The sequence below is a fragment of the Dreissena polymorpha genome, chromosome 6, assembly GCF_020536995.1.
Source record: "Dreissena polymorpha isolate Duluth1 chromosome 6, UMN_Dpol_1.0, whole genome shotgun sequence".
NCBI classification, from domain to species: domain Eukaryota; kingdom Metazoa; phylum Mollusca; class Bivalvia; order Myida; family Dreissenidae; genus Dreissena; species Dreissena polymorpha.
In genome coordinates this window covers 27,338,242-27,364,769 of record NC_068360.1, presented here as the reverse complement: position 1 = coordinate 27,364,769, position 26,528 = coordinate 27,338,242, and the positions used below count along the sequence as shown (strand labels likewise).

General features: G+C 34.7%; 2 protein-coding genes and 1 long non-coding RNA gene across 5 annotated transcripts in view; 2 read left to right on the top strand and 1 right to left on the bottom strand.

Annotated features, from left to right (window-relative positions):
- LOC127833837 (uncharacterized) overlaps positions 1-26,528 on the top strand; it is a 216,826-nt gene that overhangs the window by 11,328 nt on the left and 178,970 nt on the right. The window lies entirely within an intron of this gene.
- Positions 2,798-5,169, top strand: LOC127833846 (uncharacterized). Of its 3 annotated transcripts, none has more exons than XR_008027636.1 (4): positions 2,798-2,995; positions 3,463-3,544; positions 4,003-4,123; positions 4,501-5,169. It is a non-coding gene; the product is annotated as an uncharacterized LOC127833846 (long non-coding RNA). The 3 variants fall into 3 exon arrangements; XR_008027638.1 differs by having other exon boundaries at positions 3,463-3,548; XR_008027637.1 differs by lacking the exon at positions 2,798-2,995 and adding an exon at positions 3,156-3,238 and having other exon boundaries at positions 3,463-3,548; positions 4,501-4,789.
- On the bottom strand, positions 12,622-16,714 carry LOC127833839 (uncharacterized). The gene is made up of 2 exons (XM_052359330.1): positions 15,896-16,714; positions 12,622-14,240 (listed from the first exon to the last, which is right to left on the bottom strand). Exon 2 carries the CDS (start codon positions 14,193-14,195, stop codon positions 13,059-13,061), a length of 1,137 nt encoding a protein of 378 aa, XP_052215290.1. The 5' UTR covers positions 14,196-14,240; positions 15,896-16,714; the 3' UTR covers positions 12,622-13,058.

Sequence of the window (26,528 nt, the reverse complement as noted above, 5' to 3'; positions counted from 1 at the left end):
TGGGAATAATTAAATTTGTAATCCGAAACCCATTCCCGTAAGTCGATGTTAACGCGTTTTTAATCCGAAACACACTTCCGAATGTAAATGTTACCGCAACATTAAATATTTTTGCTTCAAATTAGCAGTGCAAATTTATTTTGTGTCGAATCTTTTTCTCAATTAAAAAGAGCGCGAAAATTATGCAGCATGTACAACGTCGCGTCTATTGCATACAAATGGCGTGTATTGAGCGTTTTAACAAGCACACAACAGGTCAGGGGATTGACGCATATTCAGAGGCAATATTTCATCAAATCTATAAATAGTCACTCAAAACTGGCAAGGTTTGTGTTAAAGAAATAACTGAAAGCTTTTATCGTTAATATTTACCAGAAAGAGATTGATAAAAACGGAATAAACGGGATTATCGGGTAATAAATAAAAACTTGAAAAATAGTAAGTATACAGTAATAGAGTCGGGTTGAAACGGATGTATTGGGGAATCGTTCGAGTCGGGATTTTACTATCTGTGCGGAAAAGTTTTAAAACAATTAAACAATATAAAAAATATATATTTTTAAATGACTGGGGGATTTTTTTGAAGAGTCATAGCGCACCAAATGACGTCTTTTGACGCTGTTTTTCTTTGAGCTATAACGCACCACAGAACGTGAATTGACACGTTAAATTAAAAAAAATCAACGACGGGAGGGGACACCCCTCCCGAACCCACCCCCTATCGGCCCCGGGGCGCCTGAAAACATTCCTGGGGAAGGCACTGAATTAAGTATCAGGTTGTTTTGCTCCCAAGTAGTTTCCTTTCCCCTAGTTGTTTTGCCTCCCAAGTAGTTACCACGGCCATTCTACCACATGTGTGAGCCACACTACCAAGTGTGAAACTACTTCTGGAAGGCAACATAATTCGGACAAAATAACACTTGTTTTTTCATTTTATGTAAACAAAGTGTTTTCTTCTGTAATGATGTTTTAGAAATATGCTTTTCTTAAAATTTCAGTAATTTACCTTATTCAGTCAGGCATTCCAGAATACATGGGTGTTAAGGTGACCAATGCCATTTTACTCTTGCATGTTATTAATGTTAATTTCACAAATTTTTAGATTATTTAATGTTTTGCCAAGTCTCATCTGCTTGTAGTCATCGATAGATTAAAGTCTCACAATAAACTATTCCCGGGCCTCAAGAAGTTATTTTAGTGAGCATCACAGGTCTATAATCCCAGCCTGATGTTGCGTGCAATGAGACTTTCAATGTAAACATTGAGCATTGTTAAATACTGAAATCACTTGCATAACTTGCAGTGTAATCTTCAAAAAAATAAGCATTGGTGTTTATGTGGTTTAAAAAAATGATAACCAGTTATAAAACAGAAAAAAAATGCGTCCATTTGCCTTATACTTGCCCTTCAGCAAATGGACCATTTATGAATTGTAATAACATCTGTATTAAGAATAGTGTTCGACCCACAATACACGTTGACTTACTTAACCCGTGTTTCGAAGTGTACAGTTAAGTCCGGTAATCTTGGGCGTCCGGTAATCTTGCGCACTTCGCATTTGCGAATCTCGCAGACGACAAATGGTTTTCTTTATTGATGAAAGATGGAATTTCACATTTTAAAGAATTAACGGATTTAAAAGTTACGTATTCCATGCAAAATTAAATTCGATCATTACATTTAAACACTGGTTGCGTCATCCCTATACATCGTAAACACTGGCCTTCTTACCAAAAATTCAAAATGAATCACAAATTCCCTGCAGTCTTTAGCGTTTTCATACTTTAAATTAAGAATTCATAAATCCAACGTGTAATTAAGCATTCCATTGCACAATATCCGATCAGTTATGGTATTTTTTGCCATGAAAAAATATATCGCATCAGACGACATAGTCATCATTTGCCGCCATTCTGTCAAACCAATTTGGTATGATCTCCGCATGCGCAATGCCGAATGGCCTAGTTTTGATATTTTCTGTACACCATGGAAGCATGATCGTGGTATCAAACCTGTTATGCATTTTTTTTCACGCATACCGGTACTTTTTTATTACATTGTTGTAATTGTCCACTATTATTAGTAATCATATTTTTTTTATTTGTAGTGAACAAAAACTGCACTAGAAATCCACATTTCATTTCAATGGTTTTGCAAACTGATTTTAAAAATATTTTTCTGGAATGTTTTTTGTCAATAATTGGACACCATATGTCTACATTTTTGCCTAAACGAGGTCATTATACAAAGTGCGCAAGATTACCGGACACTGTGATAATTTTAAAATGAGGTGAGTCATGTTTGTTTTGAAATCAAATCGGACAGTTCTTCACTGAATTAATCAGATATTTTTGTGTTAATAAGCACATGAACTTATAATTTTCATAATAAATTTAGATATTATGTTGCCAATTTATAAAAGAACATGTTTTTAAGCCAACCGACCCTTAACTGCGCAAGATTACCGGACAGCATCGTAAGAACTCTCTGTCTGGTTGATTATTCTTTATCACATATCAAGCACTGGTACTTACCATTTTCCGATACGTGAAGATGGTTTTCCTTTCGATGTGTCATTTGACTTAACATGAAGATATGAATTAAGTAAGGAGGGATTAATTTTAAGTTGAAAAATTAAATTCCAAAGCTTATTTCAGCATCGCATCATACGGGTCTCTGAAAATCTACCCAGCCTAACCCAAAATGTAAGAGATAGTTTCATTGGCCAAAATTCACAAAACAGAGCTGACTGGTTTTTTATTTTATTTACGTAGACTGTCAGCGGAGCAGCATTAACGAAAAACAGTCGGGTGCATATAAGCGCGCTTTTTTTAAATGGCAGACGTTATTTTCTTGTTCAATCGCGTTATGAGCTTTATCGAACCACAAAATGTAGTCGCACCCAAAATAGATGTTGCTCACTACCAGGAGGGAGATCTCATCAAAGCCACTTACCAAAAACAAACATACGATGCGGTGATCAGTGAAATCCATCGTAAGTAAATTCGTTTGATAGCCAAACTTTTTGGTACCAATCTAAAAGGTTCTTGAATGGGGTGAACACTTTTTTATGACTGAAAGCGTTAAGCCCGCCTCGTCACTAATGTTAATAAATTTCTGCCGGAGAATACCGCAAAATGATCTTTCAGTTCGCTCAACGCGGACCTATTTGACGAGGCGGTGTCTCGGTTAACAATGTCCCCTAAAAAATGTCCATATTTCAATCGCCGTAGAGCAAGTATATTTCACTTACTGTTTATAACACTGTGTATTGATAAAAAACACAAAGTATTGAAATAAATCAATATTAAAGTTAAGGGGTCTTCCTGATCATTGTTAAACAATTTGTTGTAAATAGTACAGGTTCGGGCAATCATATTTTCGGATAACGAAAAATAATCTTGTAAATAAATATATTATCATAATAATAATATTAAAATTTGTATATACTGTTGATTACAGATGACGAGGTTTCTCTTAAAGCAAGCAAAGCGACCGCCTAAGCATGCTTTCGAGGCAACTTAAGATAGGAAAAAAACTCAAGGTAGGTAATATTTTCAAGGCATGTTCACAGTTTAGTGACAGGCGGGCAGTTCAAAATTACAGGCTTTAATATTTATGAATGTGAGTTGGACACTTAAATGAGACTCAAGAAATTCAATTTGCCTCCATTGAATAAGTGTTATTTTAAGTATTTTTTTATCAGTTGGTCAACACTGCCTATAGATATGATTTTTTCCCTGTTATAAATGAAACAAGAACACATTGTTCACAGTTATCCAATTTCACACTCACTCACTAGCCAGGGGTGAGTGAATTTATTTGAAAAAAAATCTGATGAACAAACTTTCGATAACATTAGCTAATTGTTTGTATGAGTAGCTACTCAGACTAGCCAGAATTTCCAAATGTGAAATTTGATGGACTAAAACAAAGTATTCATGATCGCATGACACAATGCTCAAGTTTGGTTTTCAACACATTTCATAAATGATTTTATAGTTCAGTGATCAAAAACCAACAGAGCCTCGTGATAAGTTGCCTGTAAAGAGGAGCATGATCCCATCAAATGCCTCCGAAGAGATTGACCTGACGAACAATGCTGCAAAGCAAAATCTCAGTAGTATGTTGGTTGTCTAATACTTTTTATTTTAATCCCTTAGAAATATATAAAATCCAGTATTTAATGCGTTCAAATCATAAAAACCTGCAACAGTGTCTTGAATATATTGCGTTCGTATTTAAGTTGGTGCTGAATGTCAAATTGTGTTACCCATCACCAGTTTACTTACAAGGTTTGCGGTATTGAAGCATTCTCAATTTGAAAATACTAATGTTGTGATCAAATGTGTAATAATTTGTTTGAATACTTTGATAATAAGTACACTCAATATTGACTAAATAAAAAGACGTCTATATTTGTAATACTGTCCAGCTGGATCATTTAGACTTCTTGTTTAGTTTAAGATGTGACAACATTTGTTATCTAAATGATTTCAGAGCAAAGTGCTCAAACACCTACACAGAGCCTCGTGACAAGTTGCTTGTACACAGAAGAGCCTGATCCCATCAGATGCCTCCGAAGAGATTGAAAAGAACTGTTTACGGACATTTTCAGAACTGTTTTAGAACATTTGTTCCAGACTTATTTGAAGCAACCCTTCGAAACTGTTCTAAACATTTCTAGAATTGTACTGGAACACACCGGCTAGAACTGTTCTGTAATCGTACTGAAAATGTTCTAGAATTATTCTGGAACAGTTGTTGAACGTTAAATGAGAAAAATTTTCTAGAACAATTCTATAACAGTTCTGGAAATTTATTCAAGAAAAATTATGGAATAGTTCTAGAACGATAGTTCAAGAATTGTTCTAGAACAGTTGTTGAACGTTAAATGAGAAAAATTTCTAGAACAATTCTATAACAGTTCTGGAAATTTATTCAAGAAAAATTCTGGAATAGTTCTAGAACGATAGTTCAAGAATTGTTCTAGAACAAACCTTCAGAACTGTTTCAGAACAAATTGTTCTAGAAATTATTCTCATTTAACGTTCAACAACTGTTCTAAATCGTTCTAGAGCATTTTAAGGATGATTCCAGAACACTTCTAGTCATTAGTTCCAGTACAATTCTAGAAATGTTATAGAACAGTTCTAAAAATCTTCGCAGGGGAGCTCATGAATACATTAATTTACTGAGTTGTAGCCTAAGTTCCTGAATGAGACTGAATATTTATAGCTTGAGCCAACAGCCTAAAAGATAATCTTAAGATAGATTTGTCTTTATTCTTGTTTTGTTAATTTGTTCTTAAATGTGTAGCAGATAAAATTATGAGAGTTGCTTCTTTAATGTTACTATATTGCTGAATAAGAAAAGAGAAAATATTTAGTATGCTATACTTCATGGCTTTAAACCGTGAATGAAAATTTAAAGACAATTTACCTTTTTTAATTGCCTGCCCTTAATAAGAAATCACCACAAATGGCTCATTATGTCTAATGAACAACATCACGACTGGTGGAACAAAATTTGTCATCTGGGGTTTGTGTTTGAAAATTGCTCAAAACATCTTGTAAAAATGGGCATACATTTTAATTTTACATCATAATTTTTGTTGCAGGAAAATTCAAAATGTCAGAAGTTTTTCCTACAAGCAATTAGTTTGAAGGCCTTGGAAATTGTTACAAAGTGGTTATAGCAATTTTATTACAGATGCCTTTTAACATTTTTTAGAGAAAAAATCCCAGTTATTGTCTCAAAGTTATTGCTTCCATGCCATAAATTACTCACCAGTATGATTACACTATTTTCCTTGTAAATGAAAAATGAAAACAAGAGGGACAAGATGGCCATAGATCATTCGCTCTTGAAATTGAGAGTGGCAAGCGGTATGATTTGTTAGAGATGATGTAACATCAAATAAATTTCAATAAAAAGTAACATAAAATAGATTTCAATAGAAAAAAATTTGTCCCCAGGCAGGGCCTTTATTGGCCTTATGTTAAAGATTTTAAAATCTTAGTATAGGGGCACTTATAATAATGTCACTGACGTTAAATCCTTAATATTACACCTCATGGCCTATTCAAAGATGACATTTAAAGTCCAGGCCCGTACCCAGGCCATGGGCCCATGGGCCCAGGGGCCCGGGCCCTCCCAGCTGGCTGTCGAACTATGATTTTTTTTTTAATAATCGGCCCACTGCAATTTTTTTTCTCGTGCAAGGGTCCACAGTACGCTTTCCCTCAAAACAAAAGAGCATCTATGTTTTATTGTCCCTGATAAACAAAGGGATAAACGCTCGCCAATCGAGATAAGCCTCTAGGCAATGTTTTCTTATCGCCTTGTACACATCCCCGATCAGGCCCTCCATTGTGATCATGAATGCTTCATATATCGATGGTTGATGTAACATGTATTTTGATACTTGCAGCGAATGGAAGCAACTGCTACAGGAGTTCGTAGACTATGGTCTGATAATTGCCGACGCAAGTTTTTTTCATTCTGTGAAAAGGCCCTAGACATGTTTGTCCCTTCTAAAAGTTTAATTGTTTTTTTTTAACATTTTATTGGGAATTTTTAAGTCCCAATATATACTTTTTGCATTGAGAAAAGGGCCCTGAATTTGAGCTGGAACAAAAACACTGACAAAGGTATTTATAATTTTTGAAAGGAAATCACTGAAAAAGACTACGATGAGATAGTTAACATGTTTGTTTAAAAGAAAAACGGATTCATAAATTTTCCGAGCAACAGATAAAATTTGGCAGAATTCAGTATTTAAAATAATTGAGTACCGAGAATTGAGTAATATCAACTTATTAATGGCTCATTGGTAAAAAAATGAAAATTGAAACAACAAATCGATCTCATTATATAAGTTAACCTGATCCAGTGTAGAAAAATATTGTATAATTAAATTATCTCTTTCCTTGAATTTGTTTGATAACAGTAAAATATGTTAAATTGATTATTTAAGACTTTCATTATTTCACCCAAAAATTCGGCGTTTCACGCAATTTTTTCCTCAAAAATGGCAAGGTCTTTCCCAAAAAATCAGATTAAAAAAAACCTGTGACGTAATTGATTTGTGAAAAAAATGATGTAAGCAATACGAGAGTTGTTGTGGGTAATCGTCAGTTTAAACCTGTAAGTTTCGGAAATCTAAAGCTTTTAATATTGTTGTGAATTCACACCAATGTTTAAAGCTTAAGACTTCCGAAATGTGCTGATTTACTTGTTATTTTCCATTAATTCATATCACAAAATACGTTTTTTATAAGCATTAAAATTCACCTTGCAAAGTGCCAAATAAACAAAAGTATATATATATGGAGGGGGGACCCCTCCCAAACCCTCCCCGGTTGGGCACCCCTAGTAAAAAAATCCTAGGTACGGCCCTGAAGTCTGCGTTAATTTTGTGACCCTGGGGTGGACTTCTGGTATTATGATCGGAACAATCTTTGTAGAGGACCACAAATATTAAACCTCTGACCATTGCAGTTGCAGAGATATTTAAGTATGATGATGCATGATGTATAAGTGGATATAAATTGTGTGACCACTGTAAGACATGAATTGAACCAACTTTATGCACAACCTCGATCTGACAGTACAAGTACAATCTTATAACACATATCAAAGGTCTGGGAAATGTGATGTCCAAGAAGAATTTAAAGAAAGTTATTTTTATATAGCTTTATATAAATCATGCTTATTCCCCTGGGTTGTGGCTAGTTTCGACCCAAGGCGCATGGTTCAACCAAACTTTGTAAAAGACCACTACATAATGGTGCGTATTGAATATTTAATCCCTGATATTTAAGAAGATATTTAAATATATGTTTAAGTCTTAATAAATCAGATGACCTTTTGGGTATGGTCAATATCTACCACAGGAGCATGATTTCAACAAACTTTGTAGAGCATCACAATATCATGCATAAAATATTTCAGTTCATACCCTGTGGTTTCAGAGATTTTTAAAGTTATTTACCATTTAAGACCATAGAAATCTGGTGACCACTGTTGCAGTGTCAGTTTTGACTCCAGTTGCATAATTGCTAAAGTCTTGTAGAGGACCAATGTAACATCTTAATATTTAAACTTTGAATCTCCCAGTTTTATATATTTTTTTGTAAGTTATATATTATATAAGTCTATATAAATAATCTGACACCTGGGGCATTGCCAGTTTTCAGCCCAGGGCTTTGAATGTAACCAACTTTGTTCAGCGCCTCTCTGATGTATTTACACTAAATTTCAAAGCTATGTGACTTACGGTTTCAGAGAAGAAGAGTTTATAAGTTATTTAGAATAATCTGCATAAATCATGTGATGCCAGGCATGTTTTGAGTTTTCACCCCAGGGAGATGATAAATGCAATCTTTGTAGATGACAACTGGACAGTTTTTAACAAATATTTAACCTCTTATGCTTGCGGTTATAAAGATGAATAATTTTTAGATGGTCGCTTAGCGACCGTCTAAGGTGGTTAGTCTAAAATTCAGGTCGATACGCCTTAGCCACTAGGAGCCCAATACCCGCTTACTACACGTATCCGCGCGAGAAAGAGTTGTATAATTTATGCAAGAGGTTTGAGTTCTCCAATTATATTCATTCACAAATGGAAACATGAAATTAATATCATGTTAAATGCAATAGTTTCGAACGGTGCTTTATAGAAAAGAATCAATAATCAATGATCGTATTGTACGTGTCGCGGAGGAGATTGTCTTTGGTTCTCAACAGATAGCTGCGATCTTTTGTATTTATGGGTGCTAGCAACGCAATAGTAGAAGGTTAGTAGAAGGTTACGCTTGTTTATATTCACAGTTCTCAATACATAGACAGTTGGATATGAGTTCATCAATTACTACAGGCATACTATAGGCAACCTCGAGAATGCTTTATAATCGCTAAAACCGAAAACAACTAAATATATTACTGTGAAACCATTTATTTTCGACAGCACAAAATTTCGTCATTTTTATAAAAATGACGATTTCGTCAGCACTTAAATTCGCCGATTTCTGATTTTAAATTTAAAAAAAATGCGTCAGCCAATATCCGTATGTATGTGTGTAATACATATTCGCGATCAATCGCAGTTGCGAGAAATCGTACGAATGCGGGAAACACACTTGAGAATCACTGCAGGCGGTGGGTCCTGTTTGTCACATGCCAATTAACTAGTCTTTTGTTATCAAGGGACAGTAATGGGCCCTCTTAATGTATGCCATTCACACGTTCATTGTTATGATTAGCGGACAAGTGGGATCGAATAACCGTTAACGAGTGTTTGTAACAACGAAGCCTCTTTGCCCATTAGTCTTTTTCTATTATTATAATTGCCATACTGATAACAATCGTTATTCTAGTTGGAATGATTTTTATTAAAATGCTGCCAATACCGTTTTAAAACTGTTTGTGTTATACAAAAGAGGTTCCAGTTTGTTAAGTGTTTTTTTTTCAAATAAAATGCTTTTTTATTCTGATATCAACATTAAAATTATAAACTCTATGTGTGTGTTTGTTCTTAAAAAGTAAACTACCGGTATATAAATCAATAATGTCAATAATTTAAAAATAAATAAATTGATACATTTAAAATAGTAATAAGTGTGGTTTAGCGCAAACAATCAGACAACAAACAGCAATTAAAATATTCTTTATTAATTTGTGATAAATACGCATGTTGATCACACATCGTCATCTTTTCATTTGGTTTATTGTCTTTCATAGGCATTCGCTGCGTGATGGCTAATATGCAACACCCCTGAAAAACACAATGCACCTAATGGGTAATAAAGTTATAAACAATTAGCGCTAATTCATTACCATTCTACATAAACGAAGTCAACGCATTCGATACAGCTGTACTGCACACGCGTTTTAAAGAAGTGTAACGTGTCAGTTAAGTACCTTGTGTAATCTACATACCTTTGTGTCAAAACCGGATTAATCTTGATTACGAAACAGCAGTGAATGTGTGCATGGATTATGTTGGAATTTAATGCCTCATGTCTACGGTAAAGTTTTAAAATATTGTTCAACTCAGTGTTTGTTTTTGTTCAAACATAGAGCATGATTGTTCGTTAGGATCTTAAATTCACCGATCGGTCGACTGACGAAATTTATGAAATTTAATGCCTGACGATTAATAATGGTTTCACAGTATATTAAATATTTTTATAACAATAAATATCTTTTAAAAATGTAGTCGGCGTATACGCTGACTTTGAAATAAAGTTTGCAATTTACTTTTATAAATAAATACAATTAAACAAAAGTTAAACTATTGTGTTGTGTTTTTCACTTGTTAGTTGCATATTCACGGCATGAAATGTGTGTTAGCATTGTCAAACCACACATTAGTGTGAGTAGATAAAAAATATACTACGGGAGAGCACTTCATATGTGTCCTCATATGCCTTGTTATGAGTATCTTTCTTCACTATCAAAATATATCTTATGGTGATATTTGATTTAAACGCAGTTTTCTTTCGAAACATTTAAATCACACGTCAATAGCGCTGTCATGCTAAATGGGTCTTATGCGTTTCGGCAAGCGTTTGTTAAACCCAACATGTGCTTTTGCGCAGTCAGGCCATAGGCGATGCTGTTCGCTATAAAATCACTCAATATGCTATGTTTCTCCTTACCAGAAGGAGAGATAGCTGAGTGGGCTATTTATATGATGGGCGCATATGGAATAAGACCCATTTTTGCATGACAAGGGTCATTACAAATCTCATTGCGAATTAAAAATGCCACAATTAAGAACAATGCTTTTTGATACAAAATTGATTTCAAAATAGAAAACTAGTTAATAATGGCAGCCTATCCACACATTAAGGAATGATTTCCAGACGTGCTGACCAAGTGCGGCAAACATTGTGGTATGAGAATTAAAAGATTTTGTCTTATCGTGACACTATACTATTTCGCTTATGATTGTTTTCTCATCTTGGAGGCGAAAGTGAAATTCTGCGAGATGGATTGTAACGCATAATTGTAACAGGGCCACAATTTGTGTCGTTTGAGCATACAGAGAGTAGTCCGGAATTCCTTACACTGAACAGTGCTACATCCTTTGAATTGAGCACATACGCAGTGATGTAGCAAAAATTCAGAGGTTGTATCTCGAATCAGCTTATTATTAGCAAATGTTCATGCGTGTCTGTTGGCGTTATGTAAAAGTCACTTAGATGAAAACTGAGTAAAACAGCTACGCCTAAAAGCGCATTAGTGCTCTATACCTATGTTTATGTCAGTGTGAACTGCTCAGGTAACAAGTAAAGCATAAACAGCAATGTTTATATACTTTTATTCCTCCATATACAAGATACGAAGATTATTGTATATTTTGAATTTGTATATGGTGTCAAAAATCAAAAGTTTTGTACACGGAACTTTAATTATGAATTTATATTCTTGGTGAGATAGTTATTTGATATTAGAAAAAATTATTCCTTTAATATGATGGTGACTGCAAATTTTCTTTATATTAAGTTCTCATTACCATTTTCATCCTACTTTCTATGCTTTCAGAACGTCCAAAAAGCATGTTGTTTTTATTTTGTCAAAGTTATTTCTATGTAATAATAAGGATGATAAAAAGTGCACACATTATAAAACTCGACCCGTGCGCTATGACACACACTTTATAAAGTTGAATGGCGTGTGTTCATTTCAAACTTGCAATTGATTTTGAAAAATGAATTGCGTGTTAAATTATGCAATAGCAAACATCTTCAGTGCCTTCAGCGCTTTGATTAAATTATGGGATGCTGCCAGTTTTGACCCCTGAGTCAGCCAGTGGCATGATTTGAACAATAGAGGAGTATAGTAGTACAATAGTGTATGACCATCAGATGATGTTACACACCAAATATTATACCTCATTCCTGTGATTCTTGGTGACAATCCACTTAGCAGTTCAGTAGGAGATGTTGTTTGAACCAAAATGTAATCGACACAACTAACAACAATAGAAACCTTATGCGGCAGAGCCACTGACCACAATTAATCACCACAATTCTAACCATGAACAACAAAGCAATACTTAAGTCCTTTGTGTCATTATGACTGTGCTAAATTCTTTTAAAAGACAACACAATATTATAAATTATGCACATAAAATGATTCCTACTTATTAATTGCAAGCATCAGCCAGTATTTGTATATGCATGTTGTGTCATTAATATTCTGATTGGAATAACAATAAATACATCATTGGGTAATTAGTGCATGTTTGTATCAAACATTCCTCATTTGTTATTATGATTCCACAATATTTGTTCTTGTAATGATCATTTGTCTAAGATTGAAGACTGTGGTAAACTGACTAAACAGATTTGTTACAGTTAGATTGTAATTTGCAGACAGTGACAGATGTTTTGTGCCATCAACTTATGTTGGTGTCTGCATTGTTGACCGAAACATGTGTTGCCAGAATTTAATCATGCTGAATGATGTGATGCAAAGTGTTGCTGCGTACTTAATTAATCGGGTTTCTTCTTTAGACAGCCATTTAGATGTCTGCAATTAAATAATACGGCAGACCTCGTCCATCTTCTTTCTTGAAGGGCGTAAGAGTTTTAAATCCAGCTTATAATCCCCCAAACAAACGAATACTTACCAAGTTGAAGTTTGGTTGGGATTCTATGTAGTCATATATCTACTGAAGAGATCACATGAGATGCGCGCCGAACCGTGACCATAATATCAGTACTTAACAGCTTCAAACCATAAATTTTCGAAAACATAGAGCACAAACACCCTATATAGATATTAAGAACAACCTCCGTGCACAATTTCCTGGGAGGGTATACACAAAAACATTTCATAACTAACATTGTGGGTGGGCATGTGATCTCTTCAGTAGATATATGACTACATAGAATCCCAACCAAACTTCAACTTGGTAAGTATTCGTTTGTTTGGGGGATTCTATTACGTCATACTACTTCCGAGACCACATGAGACTTTAAAGCAATACAGAGAAAATTTATGACATATGTAGAAATTTCTACATACCAGTGTAGTTGTCCAACCTATTGTGAAGAATCCAATAAAGAATCCGAGAAGGATCTTTGCTGTTGTATGTCTCTATTATAGAACCGGTTGAACGTTGTAGCATTATTCCATCCCGCAACAGATAGTATTTCCTTAATAGGTACAAACTGACTAACTTTGGATGTTGATGCACCTCTTATTGAATGAGCTTTATAAACGTTAATGTCAATTCCAGCTAAATGCATAACTGTTTTAAGCCATCGGCTAATAGTACTTGCAGTCACAGCATGGTATGGTTTCAAATAACTGATGAATAACAAATGTTCCCCTTTTCTTAAAGGTTCAGTTCGCTTGATATATTCCCTCAAAGTATGTACAACACAAATGTTTTTATCAGGAAAATATTCCTTTAATTCAACATATGGTACACGCCTACCAGGCTTACATTGTTTTAAAGAGTTACTGTACTGTAACACAATAGAATTATGACCTTGCCTAAGGCCCTCAAGTGTCAATAACTTTAAGGACTGAACTCGGCTAGCTTGTGTCAGGGCAATCAACATTGCTAATTTCAATGTAAGATTTTTTAATGTCAATAACCTTACATCAGGTAAATTTTTTAAATACTTCAACACTATATTCACATCCCAAACATCTTTATACCTTGCCTTAGATGGTCTTAAATTAAAAACACCATTGAGAAATCTTTTAATCAACGGATGTTGGCCAACCACAAAACCGTCTAACAAAAAACCTAATGATGACAAGGCACTTCGTGCAATATTAATAGTGTCATATGACAAACCACTGTCAAATAATTGTGTAAGAAAATCTAAAACATCATTCACAGTAACTTGAAGTGTATTAATCTCCCTTTTACTACAGAACAAAAACCATCTTCGAATGTATACCGAGTACTGTTTTTGAGTGGAAGGTTTCCATGAAGCAAGCATGATGTCAACAGCTCGTTTTGGAATTTGTCTGTCTTCAAAGGATTTCCTGATAATCGAGAAACAACTAACTGGAGTTTGCCTGCCAAAGGATGTACTTTGGACGTATTGGCTATCATCAGTGTAGTCCTTTCGACTGGAATCACTAACGGAATATCTATCAATAGTTCCAAGAAACTGTTCCACCAGTTCTGAGTTGGCCACAGTGGAAGTATCATAATACATTCGCCCTTGTCCCTCCTGAGCTTCGCCAGAGTCCGTCCAATCAAACTGAAAGGACAAAATATGTACATCAATAATTTTGACCAGTCGCATGAAAAAGCATCTACATATTTTGCGTCTGCATCTGGTTTCCATGAAACAAAGATCGGCAACTGGGTATTTACCCTAGATGCAAACATATCAATCTGTGGTAATCCCCATTTGTCAATAATTTTTGAAAAAATTTCCTTATTCAACTGCCATTCAATATTGTCATTAAAATTCCTTGAACCAAAGTCAGCAATATTGCTAACACCAGGAATATGAGTCGCTGATAGCCAAATATTCTTATTCATACACCAAACCAACAAATCATGAACCAAGTCATTACAATCTAGTGATTTACAACCACTCATGTTTTGAATATATGCTACAGCACAAGAGTTGTCTGAACAAATTCTTACATGCAAATGGTGTTTTTCTTTGCAAAATGCTTTGACAGCTAAAGATGATGCTAATAATTCCAAATAATTAATGTGATGTGTAGCTTCAACAACTGACCATCTGCCACCAATTTCTTGGCCATCACATTTTGCAGCCCAACCTAGTGTTGAAGCATCTGTGGTTATTGACAAATCAGGATTTCCATGATCAATAAGCCTTTTTTGATAACTTAAATTATCAATCCACCATTTTAATTCAACTTTCATTTCGCATGTGATATACATTAATTTGGAAAAATCACCTTTCGCTTTATTCAGTGCTTGAATTTTACCAATTTCAATTTTCCGGTAAAACAAACGGCCATATTCTACTGCGGAAAAACTTGAAACCATTAGACCTACAAGTCTAGCAACTGATTGAATTGTTGCTTTTGATTTGTAAAACAAAACTGAACACTCTGAGATTAAAGTATGTACTTTAGATACTGGCAAAGATACTTCCATTTTCTCAGAATCAATTTCATTACCCAAAAAGGTAATTTTTGTTGTGGGAATTAGAACCGATTTTGTTTCATGGATTATGAACCCTAGTTCAGTCATCAACAAAACTGTGTCAACCACATTTTGTCTACATTCTTGATATGTATCACCAAGAAGTAAAGAATCATCAATAAAACCAGAATTTGAATGACCACGCATTCGCAATGCAGCAAAAACTGGTTTCATAAGTTTAGTGAAAATTCTCGGGGCAAAAGAAATACCATTTGGTAATGCACAATATTGATAAACATGACCAGAAAATGTAAATCTGAGTTTTACTTGATCTTCCTCAGCTATATAAATAGAATAGTAAGCATGTTTGAGATCAACAGATGCCATAAAACAACCTGGACGTACCATTTTTAGAGCAGACTCAAAGGTGTCCATTTTAAAATGGTGATATTCAATATATTTATTTAACTCTTTTAAGTTTAAAATCAGTCTATATTCCCCAGGTGTCTTTTTGGGAACAACAAAAATAGGAGAAAGAAACTCATTTGGAACATGAGAAACCTCTTTAATAACTTTTTGTTCTTGCAATTTTTGTAATTCTTGTTCCACTACAGATCTCTCTGTAGAATTAAAATTTGTTTCTCTACAAATTAATCTAGTTGGTCTCCTATTATCAATAAAAGGTATATGACAACTTTTTATAATATCAATGACATTTGGATCATTCGTTAATTTAGTCCAATTTTTTTCAAAATACCGTATTCTACCGGCTTCAAATTTATCACTAACCTGACTTATTTCTTCTGCCCCTCCCTCTGGTTTTTTGCAGGCACTGGAATTCTGTCCTCAGTCCTGATGTAACCAGGGAAACCAGGATATCCACGGCCCCGAAAACCTCTTCGGAAGCCCCGTATTCCTCGCCTATATGGCATATTTCGATATCCTCGTCCACGAAAAAACTTTCCAATTTTTCCAATCTTGCTCATATCCTGTATGTCCTTGACATTTTTGTTCACATCCGTTTCATTACCATACAGGAAATCAGTGAATGGTAAACTTGGAGAAGTCAAAGGATAGAACTTTGGATCCAAATCATTCCTGTGTGACTCTTTTCTCTTGTTATTTATTAACTTGTTTGACTGTCCAAGCAAAGCAAGAGCATTAGTTCCCCACTCTAACGACTGAGCGTCAACATTTTGACCTTCTTTGTCTAACAATTTTGCAATGTTAATAGAGGCTTTCACAACATTATTCTGAATAGACTGCATTTTAGCATCTTCAGTTTGTGTTTGAGGTTTCAAAAGGCGCCAGATTCCTGGATTTACCCTCGTTTTTGTCAACGCCTCACAATTTACTGGCCTATGGACATCCTTACAAATTTCTGTCACACGTTCTTCTGAAACACCACTTCGGAACGAAGTGTTGATAAACATAGCAAGATCATCATTGACTTCATTGTCAACTTTTTCGGAGAACAAAAACTTGTCGGACAAACCTTTGAAACATTGCCTTGAATTTTTACCAGGTTCACATTCTGACTGAACACCATCTATAATAGTGTTACTACAATTAATGTCAACAGGCTGCTGTTCATGTTCGTCAATTTCATGATAGTCCCCCTGAAACTGAACATCTGGTGTGTGGTCATACCATTCATAAAGAGTGTCAACTCTACCATTCAACTTTTCTAATTTCTCACCTTGTTGTACGACATTAGAGTTTAACTCACGCAGAATAAGGAGCACCTCCTTTGTTGGATCTTTGTCAGTTTTTTGAGGTTTGTCTGGTTTTTTCATAGGCTGTTTAGAAACAGTAGCAGGCTTTTCAACCTGAATAGGCACATTAATGTTCTCTTTATCGCCACTGCCACCGGCAGGGGATTTTCCTTTAGTCAGTAACATTGATTCCGCCATCTTGAACCATGTGCTACTACATTCAGTGCGTGACTATTCTTAATCAATTATTCACTTTTATTTAAAAAATAAATAAATTATATTATTATAAATGCAAACAAATGAAGAATAACCGCGTTATTCTTATTATAATGAAAAAACAAAACATATATAATTAAAACAACAACGTTGTTTTCAATAAATTTTTGTCACGGTCACACTCCACTAAACTAGCAGAGCAATAGAATTCGTCTATACACGATGAATTCTGAAAGCGCACTGATATTATGGTCACGGTTCGGCGCGCATCTCATGTGGTCTCGGAAGTAGTATGACGTAATAGAATGTTATTTTATGCACTAAGCTAAGATTCAGCATGATGCAATCTTAGCTTTTGCCGGACTGTGTGTAGGTAATGATCTGCAAACAAAGTATAACTTTTTTCCATTAAATGTTCTGTGAAAAGTGGGTTTAATGCATGTGCTTAAATTGTCTGCCCAGGTTAGCTTGTGCAGTTTGCTCATTCTGTAAAAACTAGGCTTATTATGCCTAATACCAACTGCACATGCTACTCTTGGACAACTGGCCGTGTGCACTTTACACACATGCATCAAGCAGTTCCCAAGAATAAGGCTTACATTGTTAGGTATATAACGTATGCATATCGTTCTCTTCCTATGACATCTCTTATTTATGATGATTTCTAACAATTTCTGATTTGCAAATGATCACATAAATCAAATCTTGTACATAAATCTCATTTTCCTTTGATCCATGTCCATAAAATCAGAGCTCATGTCAATTTGTTTGCCATACATGCTTCTTTAAAACATATGAAACTTCACCAGGCAGTCAAAAACACAATTTTCTATCATATGTGTAAATCATTGTTTCTCCAACATTTTGATTTCTATTTCAGCAGATTGATCAAATGCAAAAAATAATCTGTTCTAATAAATGCATTTGATAGAAAATTGAAAAGAATAATATTGGCAATATTTTTTTTCTGATTTATTAGATCTGGAATGCCTCCAGAGTTTCTGTTGTCCCATGATTTAGGTAATTATTTTTGCCTGTACAGAAAGTTGTTATGGAGTTGTCAAAGAATGACTGTGTTTGTGGTCATTTAGCTCCACATGGGAAATAAGTTTGATTTAATCAGAAGCATAACATAATACGATGACATCTAATTCCTTCCTATTGTAGTATATTGCCGCAAGTTGTCATATTTATGTATTCTGTATGTGCTCTTGAATGGTACATACAGGCAATGTTTTGTGGTTTTGTGTTTTTTTTTTAACTAAGTGTTTTATACAGGAAGGAAAAAGGGCGTGGTGCAAAATTTCAAAAAAGGGCACTTTAGCGCGCGACAACCATAAAAAGGGCACAAATATATCTGTATAGTGACTTAATAACAAGCTTTGTTACACACAAACATTGTATGTATAGTTTTGAGATTTATTGTTGAATAATTAAACCAACAAAATCCAGAATGTATATTTTATTATGTGTTTTATATTTTCATGTAGTAACAAAAACAAGATTAAACACCATAGGATATATATCTTATACAAACTATAGCTTTTCAAAGAAGTCTTAGAATACTGTTAAATGAGTTACCCTCTTAAACAATTATTTATATTTAAAACGTTACACACATTGCACAAACAAGTCCTTTATATGCATCTTAAATGGAGATTCACAAACACTAACACTTTGTTGAATAGTCATAAAGTTCTGCGTAATGACATTGTTTTCATGACCACGTGTTGTACTGTGTACATTTTATTTCGCAAAAAGTGTAACTAGGAACGGCGCCGTACTGTCTTTTGTTCATTGTCAATTAATTCAATACACGTTAATTGGTCTCCGATATAAACTTGTTTTGCTTACAAAGTAATTTGCATCAATTTCTAATTTACGTTTCGTCGAAAGTGGAATGCCAAAATCGGAAAGCGTACGTTGCGACATTCTAAACACGAATGATAAGTGGTACAAGTTCAATATTTTTGTAAAATTCATATCTGTAATTGCCAATTAACATATTTTGACAAGTTACAAACGGGTCATAATGTTCTTAATTGAACCAATGGTGCAGGCCTACTACTGTTACAACAATTAACAACTTTTGGCCAAACAGGGTCCAAGACAGGGTATCAACTTCTTTGCCGACATTCACACGTTATTGTAATCAAAACATCGTGACAATAAACAAGCACGTGCTCTAATTAAGCGCGGTCTGCCTAACCGTGAACAGCAAACGTGTTAAGATTGTCGTCTGCCACAATTCATCAACACACATCTACTGTGAGTCTGCGCCAATTGTATTGGATAGGAGGCGGGGCGTTATTTTAATCGACAGCTTTAATATGTCATGGGTTGCTATTTTCGGCGTATGGCCAATTTTCAATGGTTTTTTGGTTGAAATCAAATCAATATTTTACATATACAACTGGTGTTGTTTTTTTTAATTTAATTACGCGTAAAAATAAATGTTTTGATATAACTGAATTATGCATGAAATGCACAATTTCCACGTGAATAACATCGAGGTTTTCATCAAGTCTCCTAAGTAACTGTGCACGATTGTATCCGGACTGATTAGTGTTACAAAGCCACTGAAATTATCAATTGATATTGACACATGGTTATTCACGCATGAAATATTAGATAATGATATACAAATTCCAAATTATAATATTATTCGCCGTGACAGAAACAATCGAAAGGGTGGAGGCATATTAATTTATATTAAAGATAACATACCTTTCCAACATAGATTGGACTTAAACGTAAATGTTTTAGAATCAGTTTGGATTGAAATAATGTTTCCTCAAACAAAATCATTCTTAATAAACTTTGTATACAGACCACCGGATTCTACAATTGAATGGAAATCGACATATGAATCTAATTTTAAAAACGCTAATAACTTAATGGATACAAAATTTTATATATTAGGAGATTTTAACATAAATTTTCTTTCTGACAAAGATGTGTTCAGTAATAATAAATGGTCTTCTTTTGTGATGACAAATGGACTCCAACAAACAACACGAATAACAAAAACATCAAACACTATAATTGATCATTTGTATACTAATCGTCCGGATCGCATCATGGAAATGTTTGTATCGTCCTATAGTATAAGTGACCACTTTCCAGTGTGTTTCACTCGAAAGACACGTAATAAACTATCTAAAAACACGCATTTAACAAAGGAATATAGGCAATTCAAAAATTTCAATGAATCAAACTTTCAAAATTATTTGTTAATGTCAAATGTAGAACATGTTGAAACAATAGCAGATCCAAATACTTCACTAAGTTATTTACTAAAGAAAATTAATGAAGCGCTAAACGTTCACGCACCATTAAAAACAAAACGAATAAAATCTGATCGTCTACCCAGTTGGTTTACAGCAGAAATAAGACAAGAAATCAAAATTCGCGATTGGTTAAAAAAGCAACATAAAATAGATGACTACAAGAAACAGCGAAATCGCGTAACATTCCTAATAAGAAAAAGTAAAAGGCAGTTTTATAACCAATCGGTAAAGGAAAATGCATCAGTTCAGCATCTATGGAATACTCTTAATGCTTTAACAAAACCACAAACTTCACTAACTCTCCCAACAAAAATAAGGATAAATAATAAAAATATTGAAAATGTTGAAGATATTTTAGAAGAGTTTAACAATCATTTCATCAACATTTCCCATATTGTTTCGAAAAGATAATATGACCCAAACATTTATCAAACTTTCAAAACATTTTTAGACAGAAAAATAGGAATTCATGTATTTGACATTCCTCAGATTACAATATTTGACGTTCGGAAAATAATAGACTCTCTCAAAATATCTAAAGCTGCCGGAATAGACAATATTGGCACTAAAATTCTCAAATATTGTGGGGATACCATTGTAGGTCCGATTACTTCTATTATTAATACCTGTATAAATGCTGGAATTTTTTCTGACCAGCTTAAAGATGCATATGTTTTGCCAATACATAAAGGTGCAGATAAAAGTGATCTTAACAATTATAGACCAATTTCTATTCTCCCAACAATTTCGAAGATATTTGAGAGACACATCACAAATCACCTAAAATCATATCTTGAAAAGCATGAACTACTCCACAGTTACCAATCTGGTTTCTGCCAAAATCATTCCTGTCAAACATCCTTGATTCGCCTTGTAGATTCTTGGTTACAGTATATTGATTCTGGTCCCATGGTTGGATCAATTTTTATGCCCCCCTTCGAAGAAGAGGGGGTATATTGCTTTGCTCATGTCGGTCTGTCGGTCGGTCTGTCGGTCCATCCACCAGGTGGTTGTCAGACGATAACTCAAGAACGCTTGGGCCTAGGATCATGAAACTTCATAGGTACATTGATCATGACTCGCAGATGACCCCTATTGATTTTGAGGTCACTAGGTCAAAGGTCAAGGTCACGGTGACCAGAAATAGTAAAATGGTTTTTGAATGATAACTCAAGAACACATACGCCTAGGACCATGAAACTTCATGGGTAAATTTATCATGACTTGCAGATGACCCCTATTGATTTTGAGGTCACTAGGTCAAAGGTTAAGGTCACGGTGACCCAAAATAGTAAAATGGTTTCCGAATGATAACTCAAGAACGCATACGCCTAGGATCATGAAACTTCATGGGTAGATTGATCATGACTCGCAGATGACCCCTATTGATTTTGAGGTCACTAGGTCAAAGGTCAAGGTCACGGTGACCCGAAATAGTAAAATGGTTTTCGGATGATAACTCAAGAACGCATACGCCTAGGATCATGAAACTTCATAGGTAGATTGATCATGACTTGCAGATGACCCCTATTGATTTTGAGGTCACAAGGTCAAAGATCAAGGTCTCGGTGACCTGAAATAGTAAAATGATTTTCGGATGATAACTCAAGAACGCTTTTGCATAGGATCATGACACTTCATAGGTACATTGATCGTGACCCGCAGATGACCCCTGATTTTCAGGTCACTAGGTCAAAGGTCAAGGTCACAGTGACAAAAATCATATTCACACAATGGCTGCCACTACAATGGACAGCCCATATCGGGGGCATGCATGTTTTACAAACAGCCCTTGTTACTTAGGTTTTTGTGTCGCCTGACTATGGTCAGGGGACATATATGTGTTAATTGCGTTGTCTGCATCTGCAGCGTCACACTTTTCGAAAAAGGCTCACAACTTCTGTGTCCCTTCAGATATTGCTTTCATATTTGGTATGCATGTGTATCTGGACATCACCTTTCCATGCACATACAATTTTAACCCCTGTGACCTTGGCCTTGAACTTTAGGTCAGTGTTCAGGTTTCAAAATCTGCGACTGCGATTCGAAAAAGGCTCATAACTTCTGTTTCCCATCAGATATTGATTTCATATTTGGTATGCATGTCTATCTTGACAACACCTTTCAGTGCGCATACAATTTTTTTACCCCTCTGACCTTGAACTTGAGGTCAGTGTTCAGGTTTCCAAATCTGCAATTGTTTATTGGCGTCAATTGGTTGGTCACTCTGCATAGGCTTGATTTGTGGTAATCTACTTTCACATCTCTGTCATCAAAACATTTTGATCGTTTTATTAGATCAATATTGCATTTGTCTGCAGACTGGTTGACATGAAATTGTGACTTGTACAATGGTTAAATTACCCGTTTCAGACGAGTCGGTGAAAGGAATTTTACACCCTTTATATTCCTTGTAAATAGTATTAGTTATTAGACACCATACAGTATTGCTGCAGCAAAATATAATATTGCATTGTTTCTGCCAGTTTTATTGTACCGGCCAATTGCATGACCAGTACAAAAAAACGTAGCGCACCCAATGGGAGTGGTGTTCATTGTTGTTGTAAATATACTTTCCTTGTCAGGTGCTTATTAATAATTGGACTATACAATGAAATATACTTTCCTTGTCAGGTGCTTATTGATAATTGGACTTTACAATGAAACATACTTTCCTTGTCAGGTGCTTATGAATAATAAGACTATAAAATGACACAAGTTAGTAAAAATGACTTTGCACTTTTATCAAGTGGAATTACATTCCTTACTTTCTTATTGATATCTTCCTCTTGTTTTTTTGTCAAACATGATTGTTCAAAATTTTAAAGCATTATAATCAAGTGAAAAACTGTGTTGACAACTTTTGCCATTCTTATACTCTGTTGCAAAATTTGAAGTCACATCACAATACATTTAGTATTAAATTTTAATTTTTGGTGAATTTTGAATCAACAAATTGAAATATTACTATTACTATATCTTAATATGCATACAGTTCTAAATCAAGTAACGGTTGAATTTAAAGTTGATACAAGTTCACATACTTTAGTCAACCTATCTGTTTATATACATGTGAAATCAATCAGACTATGTCACCATTTGCTAATTTTACTACAAAAGTATAAACCAATAATAGGTCAACTTAGTATGTGATGTCGTTTCAAGCTGCAACTGTTCAATTAATTTATGATCTGAGGAGCTTAAATGTCAACTTCGACCCTATACCACAATCAGAAGCAAAGTGAAAATGGCTAAGTGTAAACAGCATAAATCCATAACAGCCTTCGATTAACTGGCAGTCTGTTCAGGTTTTATGCTGTTTGCTGCTCATTAGTATCTAAGTGTTTAAAATGAAGCCTTACACACTTGAATTAAGTTAGAAAGGTATTTAATTAAATGTAACTTTCTAAGGGACTACAAACATGTCAAAATACGTATGTCAGTGGTGAAGGTTTCAATGTCAAATTAGACCCTTTCCCACAGTGGTGATTAAATATGCCACATTGAAGGTGAAATCAGTGAACTGTAACAAACAATGATGTTTGTTTGCCCCTGGGCTATGTCCATATTAATGGTACATAATTATACAGGTCTGTTCTATTATACATGTATGTGACAATTTTACTGCAAAAGAATCAATTCATGGGCAGTTTTTGGTTTCAGTTATTGAATATGAAGTTACAATATATGAACAATTAGAAAAAAAACTAAAAAGATGAACTGCTCCTTTAAATCACAACATGTAGGTTATCATCTTTCTCTTAAAGCCAAAAAATAACGACTTCTGAAAAAATAAATGTAACCCGTGTTAAGGGTTCAGTTATGGATTTATCATCAATAAAAATAGATACTTATAAAGCTTTTCTAAAGATTTTCATTGCAAATATGTGTATTTCTAGCTTAGTGGTACATATTACTCCAGATAGATAAATTAGAGGAATATAATTTCTACAATTTCCAATGCGGGAAATGTGGTCTTGACAAGTCCGAATGGAAGCTTCAATACGTGGAATTACCAAAATTACCAAAATCCCCCATATAGAAAATAATTTATTTCAGAAACTGGAAAGGTCATATAAGCCATATTAAGTATGAATTATATCACGTGTGTATGTAAAGTAATAGGGAATATTGGTATTTGTGTAACTTAAAGAAATCAACGTTATAAATTGCTTTTAATTCAGAAACAAGCGAAAACTATTTTATGTTATTATTTCAATAAAAACGTATCAATGCCACCGTTTTGTTGGTCTGCACTTTTATACATAATACATGTACCATGGGGTATTTCAGTACCCGCTGGGCGTCAGAAAGCGTGTAAAACGAAATTCCAGTTATAAAGTGTTATTCATGTCAAATACATGTGGACAAAATGTTTCTTTAGTATTTTCGTAAAAAACATGGGTAAATTCCAGTTTAGAGGTATTAATTTATTACTAAAACCACCATTACACGTAGTAACAGGTTAGATTTCGGTCAGGGCGCAAACGTTTGGAAGCATGTTTTAAGTACAGAAATACCGGGGGTTGTTTGCTAATGTTCTTATAAGTAAATATATTTTGCATTTGCATTATAAATATGTTACACAAACCTCTTTTATCTAGGTTTTTTAACCGCTAAGCCACGTGACTAAGTGGGAGGAGCTATCAACGTCCAGGGGAGATGTCAATTGCGGCTGCAGAATACCACAAGACCAGGTCAGCTGGTGGTCCATACCCGTAGCCAAGCGGGGTGCGTTGGGTGCGTTCGCACTCAACATTTTTTGACGAGTAAATAAAGTTTGTACTGCAAGTTGCACCCAACTAATGAAGCAAGGGGTTCAATCTCCAACGAAACGAAAAGCTTTGTTGGATCTGTGTAAAACAGCTAACACATGCAGCGACCGCTTCTAAATTACTAGTCTTGGTTCCGTCCGTTTTCGAGTCGGCCTATCGTTATGCCATCATGGAACTGGGGGAGGCATATGAGAATGACTTACTCTCACATACCCTGCTAGAGGAAGAGAATACTCGATGGAAGCAGCTCTTCTCTTCGGACTAATGTCGAGTCACTGGTTAATAATTATGCATTATACCATGATTTATAACAATTACACAGTGTGCACATCATTTTCGACAGACTGCGTTGTCTTTTTGTTATATTCTCGGACAACCATTTTCGGATCACCTCAAGAGTTTAATAGCAAAAAATAACAGCTATGCTCATGACAGGATCATTGTTTTGCTGTGTTGCGCGAAAACCAATTCGTGTCTACAAAGTAATGTAGTTTTTTGTAGTTTACCAACACTTTGTGGCAAATAATCTGATCCAAATACAAAACTTTCCACAATGTTTTAATTATGTCAAACTTGACACTGGGAAATAAGTCCCTCTCGTTGACAGTTGTTTTAATAAATTTAAAACATTTAAACATATGATCAGGTGAACGTATATGTTTAATTTTCCTTAACTGTGACAGATCATAACCCTTTCCCTGATAGAATCCCGAGTCTATGGATTCCCCTATACATGTGTTTATTACCGTCTTAATCAATTACTGCATACATGTGAATTTTTCCGTCTCTATCCATTACCCGATAATCCCGTATATTCCCAATGTCCATTTTCAATGCAAATTCTGATTGATATTGACGACAAAAGTGCTCAAGAAAACTCATAAACACAAAGGTCCGTCATTTTTCTAAAGTATCAAATAAATTTCAGCATATGTTTCTATTTAAAGATTTGATGAAATAGGTGTCCAATCGGGACAATGGTATTCAAACTAGCATAAATAACATAATGTGGTGTGCGCGCATCGTGTACAGTTAATGTTCTGTTACAAATTGTAGCCAGAAATAAATACATGTATATGCCCATGATATTTTTATGCCCCCCTTTGAAGAAGAGGGGGTATATTGCTTTGCTCATGTCGGTCTGTCTGTCTGTCGGTCCGTCCACCAGGTGGTTGTCAGATGATAACTCAAGAACGCATGGGCATAGGATCATGAAACTTCATAGGTACATTGATCATGACTCGCAGATGACCCCTATTGATTTTGAGGTCACTAGGTCAAAGGTCAAGGTCACGGTGACCCGAAATAGTAAAATGGTTTTTGGATGATAACTCAAGAATGCATACGCGGCCAACAGGGCGAACTCTGAACAATATAACTGAAGCAACTGGTCTGTAATCCTAAATCTATAATTATCAGTCCAATA